The sequence below is a fragment of the Miscanthus floridulus genome, unplaced genomic scaffold (assembly GCF_019320115.1).
Source record: "Miscanthus floridulus cultivar M001 unplaced genomic scaffold, ASM1932011v1 fs_301_3, whole genome shotgun sequence".
Classification (NCBI taxonomy): domain Eukaryota; kingdom Viridiplantae; phylum Streptophyta; class Magnoliopsida; order Poales; family Poaceae; genus Miscanthus; species Miscanthus floridulus.
The window spans coordinates 58,476-69,753 of NW_027096545.1; the positions used below are offsets into that span (position 1 = coordinate 58,476).

Sequence of the window (11,278 nt, forward strand, 5' to 3'; positions counted from 1 at the left end):
TGGGCCCAGTTTAGGATTAGAGATCAATCTAACACTGGCAAGTCCAAGAGATTAGCTAAACATAGATTCCAAAAATCCATGATTATCCATTCTCTAAGAGAAAACCTAAAAAAAAACATGTGTACTCCAACCTCTATAAATTTTCCATTTTCTATATTCAAAACCGTGACGTCATATATCTATTTCCTTTTGTATCCAACGTTCGCAAACCGTCAACTAGGCCTTCTCGCCGCTAGAAATCTTCGCCCATTTACGTGGCCGCGCCATGGCCTTTGGGGAGGTGGGGAGGGGTTGGCATTCCAGGTGGCTGCAACCGGCGAACAGCCAAAACAAGCATTGCTGGCAAAACAACGCGCGTGATTCTCCGATGGCCAGGGAGACTTCCTATCATATTCTAGAGATCGAGCTCTGCTGGATGGAGACCGATTAAATTTAGAGACGAGCTTGGAAAGTGCTGGAGACGATTAGGCCTATATGAGCTACATTTGGCTTCACAAATCCTTTTCGCTAATCTTTTAGAGTTGTCGTTTACTCATAATAGCTAAATCGGGTGGCAACGCCCGCAAGATTCAAAAAGTTTTCCATTTTTCATTTATTTATAAGGTGATATAAGGTGACAATGGAGACGAATAAAAATTATCATATGGTATAGTTAACATGGAGTTCCCAAAATATTGAGCATATTTTCCACTTTCAAAAGTTGTAACATATCGAAACGAAACCTTAACATAGTGAGTTTTCATTAACAAAAGGAAAATCATACGGGAAGTACAGTTGGAGAGTAAAACATCAACACTGCACCATGCATCTGCCGAACGAATATACTTCCAAAAACATCAAACGCTCCTTCATCAGGTCCTTTACCTGAACATATACGGTAGAATTGTTGAATCAAACGCGTAAATGAACATTTGCATATCAAGCAGATCACCGAGAAGAAAATCTTCCAAGAAAGCATGCACATGAAGTGAACTAACTGTTTCAGATAAATCATATTTAGCCTACCTGTGGCAGGGAGCAAGGACAGACATAAAAAATATTCATTACATCATGCCTCGTTGTGGTCACAAGTGCTACATTCTGCATCATAACTCAGAAATCATTATCTCATTCAATCATTCTTCATAAGTGCAACAGAAGGCCAACATAAGTTCTGTTGCACCAATCCTTCTTTTATAAGACATACAGTTGTGGTTGAATGTTCAAGTGAGAAATTTCTCTCATCAATTCAGCCCTGACAATTTCACGTTTCTCTAGTAATTGCCTCTACCACCAATCCTTCTTTTATAAGATTTGTCATCATTACACTGTATGTCGCAACAGAAGGCACCAGTCCATTTCCTGAGATTCAAGCAAACAGATCCTTGGCTTCTTCAACTCTCCTAGTTTGAAACATTCCAACTATCATGATAGTAAGAGTTTTGATATCAATCTTTACAAGGATTGCACGTAGTTTTTTGAAAAGCAAGATTGCTTCATTAGAACAACTGTTTTTAAAAAGTTCAGCAAGAACTATGTTGCATGTATTTGTGTGCACTGAGATTCTGCTTTCAGTCATTTCATGGAATATTTCCAATGCAGAAACTGTTCTCCCAGCCTGAAATAACCCATCAAGTATGATGCTGTATAAAATAGTTGAAGGCTTCATTCCCTTATGCAAAATTCTTTGAAAAGTCTCAATCCTTCATCGATCCTTCCAACTTTACAATAGCCATTAACAAGTGTACCGTACACTACAACATTTGGTTCAATGCCAGCTGACACCATAGCATCAAATACTCTTAATGCTTTCTCCATCTTGGCAACTTTACAATAGCCATTAACAAGTGTACCGTACACTACAACATTTGGTTCAATGCCAGCTGACACCATAGCATCAAATACTCTTAATGCTTTCTCCATCTTGCCAACTAGACAGTACCCATCCATCAGCGTACTATACACCATAACAGTAGGATGCAGACAAATACTTACAGTTAAATCAAAAATATCTTGTGCGTCCATTACCCTTCCCACTTTGCAAAGGTTGTTTATTATCGAACTGAAGGAAACAATGTCAGGACGCATACCTTTATTCATCATTTCCAAAACCAACTACTTAGCTTTTGTCAAACCACCATGAATGCAAAAACCTTGAACCAGGCACCTGTAAGTAGCTATACTGGGTATTACTCCTTGGTCAATCATCTGATTAAATTTTTCCTCGGCATTATCCATCTTACCAATTCTGCAAAGCGCAGCTATCACTGTCAAATAAGTTACGACATTAGGTTCCACTACTTGCTCCCTCATTTCATTGAAGATAATCATAGCCCTATCTAGCATTCCACATTTAGCATATGCCTTGATCAGCACATTGAAAATATGGCTGTTAGGTGTAATACTGTCTCCTAGCATCAAATTGAAGAGATCTGTCAGATCAACTAGGCATCCTTGAGTAGCGTACCCATTAAGCATAATATGGTAGGAGACAACATTAGGTCTTTGGCCCTTCATTGCCATTGAGTCAAAAACATCTCTAGCATCCTTGTATTTTCCATGCTTGCATAGGGAAGCCATTAACATGCTCAAACTTCAAAGTAACAACATTTGGTAAGATGCCCTGACTTGTTATCTTTTTAAATACCCTAACTGCCTCCTTCCATTGACCCATAGAGGAATATTCATAGATCAAGTTGTTATACGTCCTGTTATTTGGCAGAACACCTTTATCAACCATTTGTCGAAGGACAGCCTCTGCCTTGTGTCCATTGCTCTTGCGTTACATAGTGCATGAACAATGGAGCTATAAATCACTAAATTTGGTGAAATCCCCCGCTGCATCATTTCATTGAACAGATCACATGCTTTAGCAACATCGCCCTCCTTAAAGAAGCCATCGATGACCGTAGTATACGCAACCACGTCGGGCGAGCAGACAACTTTCCTTTCAGCCATCATTCGTAGCAATTCATATGCCTGGCCACTCTTTCCGTCGTTGTAGAAGCTCTTCAGAAGTATGCAGTACGAGAAAACATCAGGCTCACAGCCCAACTTAGGCATTCTGTGGAGAAGGATGTCCAGAGCCTCGTATGTTAGCTTTGCTTCACAAAGGCCCTTGAGAAGGTTGGTGATCATGATGGTATTGACGCCCAAGCCTGTCTTGAGAACCTGGCCGAAGAAGGCCAGCGTTAGCTCCGGGTGGTGCGCGCGGGTGCAGCAGTCCATGAGGTGCATACTGTAGGGGACAGCACCTGTGGGCCGTCCGCTCGAGACGCGCGGTTGAAGAGAGCGACGGCAATGGCAGGACCATCTCTGCAGGCGGCGTAGGACGGCGCACGCGCGAGCGCGGAGAGGAACCCGTTCAGCGCGCGCTCGGGGACGGGGGTGGCTTGACGCAGCAATTCGTCGAACAGGTGGTGTGCCTCCTCTGGGCGGAACGTCCCTGACAGGACCCGCGCCGTGGCGACGGCGAGGGCGAGGTGGGGAGCGCGCGGCGACGGCGAGGAGGAAGCGGCGGTGGTGAAGACGGCGAAGGAGATGCGGACTAGAGCTAGGCGGAGGAGACTTCTTACACCGTAACGCTTGGCCCTCAGGTGCCCTGTTTTGCGTCATGAGCAGAGACCCCAAGTCCCCAAGCTCCTCCGTCCAGCTCCAGTCCGAGATCTGCTTCTGTTCTGCTTCTGTGCCATGATGGAGCAGAGAACCCAAGTGCCACATGAGGAGCTCGGTGGCTCTGCCAGGTCGCCAAGAGAGATCACCAACGCATGCTACACTCTCCATCAGAATTCAGCAGTCACAATCTCATTCTTCATAACTGCAACGTCGGTTGTGTTAACAGCCATGATTAAACATGCTACAAGAGAGAATCACACATCAGTTGTGTACGGAAAGCACACCGTTTGGAGATTAAAACATCAACACTGCTGCACCATCCGCCGGGCGAATATGCTTCCAAAAACATCAAACGCTCCTTCATCAGGCCATTTACCTAAACATTCGGTACAGAATTGTTGAATCAAAAAGTAAATGAGCATCTGAATATCAAGCAGGTCAAATGAGAAGAAATCTTCCAAGAAAACATGCACATTAAGTGAACTAACTGTTTTAGATAAGATCACATTTAGCCTACCAGCGGCAGGTGGACTGATTCCAAAAATGTTCATTATATCATGCATTCTGTGATCACAAGTGCTACATTCTCTGTCAGAATTCAGAAGTCATTCTTCATAAGTGCAACATCAGTTGTATTAGCAGCCATGATAAATATCCTAATGCTACCAGGGAGAAAATCTCACATCTACTTGACTTTTAACTTGCAGCTAATTTCCCAGGTGTAAACAGCAAGTCAAGATGGTTCTTTTTGGAGAACCATGCTTCCTTGTAAGATTTACTAACAATCAACACGCAAGAAAATGATACTTTGCAGGGAGAAATCTTATGTGTTCCCGACAAGTCCCTTTGCTTGAGAAGAGATCAATCATCAACGTTGTGGTTGAATGTTCAAGTGAGAAATTCCTCTCATCAATTTTGGACAGGTAAGTTCCAGCCCTGACTATTTCATTTTTCTCTAGTAATTCTCTAACCACATGATTCAGCAATCGAGAATTCGCCTCACAGCCAGCATTCTCCATGGATGAAAACATATCGTCTGCCTCTTCCACCAATCCTTCTTTTATAAGATTTGTCATCGTTACAGTGTAAGTTACAACACAAGGTATCAGTCCATTTCCTGAGATTGAAGCAAACAGATCCTTGGCTTCTTCAACTCTCCTGATTTGAAACAGTCCAGCTATCATGATATTGAGAGTTGTGATATCAACCTTTACATTCATTGCATGTAGTTCTTTGAAAAGCAAGATTGCTTCATCGGAGCAGCTGTTTTTAAAAAGTCCACCAAGAATTATGCTGTAAGTATATGTATCCATTGCGATTCCACTTTCAGTCATTTCATGAAATTTCACCTTTGCAGGAACTGTTCTCCCAGCCTGAAATAACCCATGAAGTATGATGTTGTATAAACTAGTTGAAGGCTTTATTCCCTTATGCAAAATTTCTCTGAAAAGTCTCAACCCTTCATCGATCCTCCCAACTTTACAATAGCCATTAACGAGTGTACCGTACACCACAACATTTGGTTGAATGCCAGCTGACATCATAGCATCAAATACTTCTAATGCTTTCTCCATCTTGCCAACTAGACAGTACCCATCCATCAGCGTACTATACACCATAACAGTAGGATGCAGACCAATACTTACAGTAAAGTCAAAAATATCTTGTGCGTCCATTACCCTTCCCACTTTGCAAAGGTTGTTTATTATCAAACTGAAGAAAACAATGTCAGGATGCATACCTTTAGTCATCATTTCCAATGCCAATTCCTTGGCTTTCAGCAAACCACCATGAATACAAAAACCTTGAATCAGGCAATAGTAACTTACCACATCAGGTTTCACTCCTTGCTCCCTCATTTCATTGAAGATAATCGTAGCCCTATCTAGCATTCCACAGTTAGCGTATGCCTTGATCAGCACACTGAAAATATGGATGTCAGGTGCAATACTGTCTCCAAGCATCAAATTGAAGAGATCTGCCATATCAACTAGGCATCCTTTAGTAGCGTACCCGTTGAGCATAATTTGGTAGGAGAAAATATCAGGTTTTTGGCCCTTCATTGTCATTGAGTCAAAAACATCTCTAGCATCCTTGATTTTTCCATGCTTGCAAAGGGAAGCCATTAACGAGTTCAAAGTAACAACATCTGGTAGGATGCCTCGACTTGTCATTTCTTTAAATACCCTCACTGCCTCCTTCCATTGACCCATAGAGGAATATCCATAGATCAAGTTGCTATACGTCGTGTTATTTGGCAGAACACCTTTATCAACCATTTGTCGAAGGATAGCCTCTGCCTTGTCCACTGCTCTTGCCTTACACAGTGCATGAACAACGGAGTTATAAGTCACTAAATTAGGCGAAATTCCCCGCTGTACCATTTCATTGAATAGATCACATGCTTTAGCAACATCGCCCGCCTTAAAGAAGCCATCGATGACCGTACTATACGCAACCACGTCGGGCGAGCAGACAGCTTTCCTTTCAGCCATCATTCGTAGCAATTCATATGCCTGACCACTCTTTCCGTTGTTGCAGAGGCTCTTCAGAAGTATGCAGTACGAGAAAACATCAGGCACACAGCCCAACTCAGGCATTCTGTGGAGAAGGATGTCCAGAGCCTCGTATGTCCGCTTTGCTTCACAAAGGCCCTTGAGAAGGTTGGTGATCATGATGGTATTGACGCCCAAGCCTGTCTTGAGAACCTGGCCGAAGAAGGCCAGCGTTAGCTCCGGGTGGTGCGCGCGGGTGCAGCAGTCCATGAGGATGCCATAGGTGCAGACTGTAGGGGACAGCACCTGCGGGCCGTCAGCTCGAGACGCGCGGTTGAAGAGAGCGACGGCAAGGGCAGGACCATCTCTGCAGGCGGCGGAGGACGGCGCACGCGCGAGCGCGGAGAGGAACCCGTTCAGCGCGCGCTCGGGGACGGGGGTGGCTTGATGCAGCAATTCGTCAAACAGGTGGTGTGCCTCCTCTGGGCGGAACGTCCCTGACAGGACCCGCGCCGTGGCGACGGCGAGGGCGAGGTGGGGAGCGCGCGTCGACGGCGAGGAGGAAGCGGCGGTGGTGAAGACGGCGGAGGAGATGCGGGCACGAGACGGCATTGCCGTGTCCGTGGGGTGGGATAAGGATTTGAAGGACGCGACTGGTTCCGCGAGGTAGGACGTAGGAGACGAGCACCAGGTTCAGAGTTCTCTTCGGTCAGAACTAATGACTACTCTCTCATTTGACATTCAGCTTAACAATATTTGACATGGCATGCTATACATCTCTTAACACGCAATTCAAGTATGGTTTTGAATTGTTTTGATTCAAAGAATTTTTCTCATTTTCTAATTTTTTAATCTCTACTCCTTTTTCAAGCCACCTGAACTGACAAAAATGTTGGCCTAGTAATACATATCGATTCAAGTCATTCGTTCGGCTCTCGATTCTTAGACCGCCTGCTCCCGACGGTTAAGGCCACTGCCTCCTTAGACAGCACACAAAAGTGGCAACACCACTGCCTCCTTCCGCCGCCCCTCCACCACAGGAGGAGAACCGCCCGCCGCAACCCCTCCAAAGCCACACGACGCCGCTCGACACGCTAGGGTTTCAGCAAACTCCGTAACACTAGAAGTTGCAACGGTGTTGTCCTCCACTAGCTGACGCTATGATCCCCTTTGAGATCCCTCTCCAGGGCATTTTTTTACAGTTTAGATGGCCTGAAAAAGGAGAAGAGATTAAAGAAAATAAAAAAAGAGAGAGAAATGAACAAAAATCCCTTGAATTAAAACAATTCGCAAGCATAGAGTTAAATATCCAGAGGTGTATGTAAATATATGAGGCGTGCATATTCGGTGTCAAATGTCAAAGTTTCTCGTCACTGCAAGGCGCCAATGCACTCGCTAGCAGATCTCAATACCCACAAGCGCCTTCATGTTTAGTGATGCCGGCTAGCAGTCTCCGGTGATTGCCGGCCATCGTCGTGGGTTTGCCCTGACATATATGAATTTTTTTATTTTTAATATTTTTTGTAAACTAATTTTAAATCTAACATTGTTAAAAAAAATCAAAACTAACACTTTTTGCCGCGTCTATTGCCATGGCGCATGGTGGCGCGGTGAGAGGGGTGACGTGGCGACGACCGGGACGCTGGCCGGTGACGTGGCAGGGTCTGTCGCGCCACCGATCTTGGCGCGGCAGTGACGCGCCATAGCCCACGGCGCGGCAGGACCAGATAAATAACGCCCGCGAGCCACCCTCCCACCCGCCTGCCCGCGAGCCGCCCGCCCTCCCTCCTACCTGCCCTCCTGCCCACAGCGCCGTTGCCGCCGCGCTTGCACGCCGTCCGCCGCGCCTGACGCCGCCTGCAGCGCCTGCCGCGCCATGCACGCCGGTGCGACACAGACGCCCTCACTGCAGTTCAACCCTTGCTGAGGCGAAATTTGGTGCCTATTTCTTCGTAATCAAAACCCTCGTACCTTCACTACCCCTTTATATTATTCGTTAGCCATTAGATTGAGAGATTCTTTTAAAATATACTTTAGCCGTTAATTTATCTTACATTGTATTATTATTTATATACTTTAATTGTTAATTTTCTTACAATGTATTATTAATTATAGCGAAAACAAATGTCTAATTAAAAGTCATGTGAAATATAAATCTATTTATGTGTTTTTTGTGCACTAGACATACATATATATAGCGACAAATTTGGTTGGTTGAGTTTTTATGATTTAAATTGTTATATGCTTGTTTTCTTACATGGAAATATTAATCCAAATGATCATTTAACTCAAGCATATATTGAAAGCACTAGAACCTCTAAAATCATGCACAACATCGTCGATATCGTACTGCTATGAGTCCATCATAGCATTGTGCGAAAAAAGTAGACGGCTTGTATTTTTAGACATATTAGTATAGAGTATAGGACTAAGTATGACATACATGATAGTTCTCAATCAATTCAATACTGGGCTACTCATCCCTAGGTTAAAATTATAATGAGCTGCTCTAGCAGATGCAGACAAGCTATTGTAATAATTTAATAAGAAACACTGGTGGACAGCAGGTCCATACATAGAAGTTGCTTATTTTTCTAGTAAAGTTGTTTAATATGTCTGTTAATGTTACTTTGAATATATACATGTGCTTTTATATTATGTTCCTATTGCATAACAAGTAGTTTAAATTTTGCAATGCTACGTAATATTAATTTGAATACTGTTAATTTGAATACTCTAACCCTTTGTTTATCAATTTATAATAGGATGGCCCCTCCCACGCAGTATCCGTTGTACCCCTTCTTGAGGTGGAGTACGACGAGCCGCACCGAGCATATATCTTGAGTGACACCGACGCAAAGGTGCCCTTGCCTTCTTTGAGGCCCCGCACGCACACCAGGGCACACCAATGGGACGAGCGTTACGCGCCGTACATACGGCGTGTTGGCTTTCTCGAGCTTGTCCGTGTTGTCAACTACGGTCTTTCACCCTTTGACCCAGCACTACTTACTGCAGCTGTAGACAGGTGCGAGTGCCTTCATTGTACGTAAACATTCTTATAACAAATTTGAGGCAATATAACAGGTGGAGGCCTGAGACCCACATGTTCCACCTACTTTGCGGCGAGATGACCTTGACCATGTAGGACGTGAAGGCTATCTTTGGCCTTCGGTTGAGGGGACTTCCAGTGACAGGTAAGTTGACAACGATCACTGAAGGGAGCTGGTGGCTCAGTTCAATGGCTTTCTTCCACCGGACGACGATGTTTCAAAGAAAAATAAGTGAGCAATTCAAGCATATTTAATACTTGCATTGCTTTCCTGCAGCCATCGGGTCTCATTTTCTTTGGTGAATTTCAGGAAAAGTTCCGGTGTTTTGTCGTCGTGGATCACAGAGCGCTTTGATTACTTGACCCATAGGCTGATGAGGCTCAGATCGACAGGTTCGCTAGAGTGTGGCTCTGGCACTTCCTTGGTGCTTTCCTCTTCCCAGACACCTCGGGCAACACCATCAACTAGATCTTCCTTGGCATACTACACCAGCCATGGGATAACATAGCGGCGTACAACTGGGGCAGCGTAGTCTTGGCATGGATGTATCGATAGCTATGCGTTGCTTGCCGTCGCACCTCAAGGTATGCGAACCTTGGGGTTGCTCCTACCTACTCCAGGTTTGGTGTTGGGAACGATGGCCCATTGGGAGGCCCCTTGCTACTGGTTTACCGGTAAGTACTTTGGTTCACTATATTCTTCGAGGCAGTTACATATGATTAAATTATTAATGGCTAATTCATTATCGTGTTCAATGTAGCATTGTGTCGGGTACCTTAGAATGGGGTACCCCAAGCAAAACATCAAATGGGTCGCTAAAGTCCCATCTAAAAAAATAATAAGCTAGAAGGTAAGTTGTGGGCCCCTCACCCGCCACGACCGAGCCCACTGGGTCCTCCCCCTCCTCGCCTCGAGCCTCGAGCAGGAGGTCTCGGCATCCTGACGCAAACTCCGCTTCGTGCGAGGCTCCCCAGGGAAGGCCTCGGCAGGGAACGCCGTCTCCGCCTCGCCCGAGGCTCTCCACGGAAGGCCTCGGCAGGAGGCGCGTTCTCCGTATCACGCGAGGCCTCTCACGCGAGGCCTCGGCAAGGAGCCTGATCTCCGTCTCGTGCGAGGCCTCATTCTCCATGTCGCTCGAGGCCGGCTCGTCCGCGGTCCGTCGCCCCCCGCCTCAGCCGACCCTCCCGACAGCGCGTCATGTCTCATTAATGCTTCAACCACTCCCACAATCTCAGCCGGACGGTGGCTTAACGCCACAGAATGGCCGACGCGACCCGAGGTCGCATCAGCGCCATACCGGCCGGGACTGGGCACGGCGGGGATTACCGGCCACTGTGTCCTAACACTGTGTCCACGATCAGCGCTATACCGGCTGGGACAGGGTACGACGGGGATTACCGGCCACTGTGTCCTAACACTGTGTCCACGATCAGCGCCATACCGGCTAGGACAGGGTACGACGGGGATTACCGGCCACTGTGTCCTAACGCTGTACCCATGATCAGCCGCCCGCTCAAGGCCTCGGCACTGTACACCAGGGCCTCGGCGATCTTGAGGTTCGTGCCTGCCGAGACCCCCCCACCGCAGTGCAAGCCTCGGCACCGACCAAGTCTCGGCCTCGCGCACAGTCCGTCCACAGTGGCTTGCACGTTCGCCGCCGCGTCCACTCCGAGGCATTCCCGGGGCTCCCACGACGCACAGGATCTGATGGGACGACCACGCCGCCCTAGTACTCCAAGGACGGACCACTCCGACGACCATGCCGCCACAGGAACAGGCCACAGGGTTCGGACATGCCGCCCCTGTTGGCATGACGCCGCATAGTAATACATGTACCATCCTTGTCCTCCCTTCAACTATAAAAGGAGAAGACTTGGGCCACTTAGAGGGGGGAGGAGACTCAGTAGCATACAGGCACACATTCCAGCCGCTTGAGAGCAACGTCTCAGACGGCCCATACGACACCCTGCCGAGACCGGAGACCAGTTCCTTCTCTCCCTTAGCTTGTAACCCCCTACTACGAGCACTTAGGTGCAAGGAATACAAGTTCGATCTCTCAGACTGGACGTAGGGCGTCGATTGCCTGAACCAGTATAAATCTTGTGTCTCTTTGCATCACCATCCGGAAGCGGGAGCACG

The 11,278-nt window shown here is 46.6% G+C and overlaps 1 protein-coding gene and 1 pseudogene across 1 annotated transcript; both read right to left on the reverse strand.

The window, feature by feature from the left end:
* Positions 1-1,644: 1,644 nt before the first annotated feature.
* Positions 1,645-4,157, reverse strand: LOC136531198 (protein Rf1, mitochondrial-like; annotated as a pseudogene).
* Positions 4,158-4,249: 92 nt separating this feature from the next.
* On the reverse strand, positions 4,250-6,725 carry LOC136531200 (protein Rf1, mitochondrial-like). The gene has a single exon (XM_066523889.1). It carries the CDS (start codon positions 6,699-6,701, stop codon positions 4,380-4,382), a length of 2,322 nt encoding a protein of 773 aa, XP_066379986.1. The 5' UTR covers positions 6,702-6,725; the 3' UTR covers positions 4,250-4,379.
* Between the last annotated feature and the right edge of the window lie 4,553 nt (positions 6,726-11,278).

Coding starts and splice junctions, on each gene's coding strand:
- LOC136531200 (XM_066523889.1), bottom strand. CDS start 6,701: ATGCCGTCTCGTGCCCGCATCTCCTCCGCCGTCTTCACCACCGCCGCT.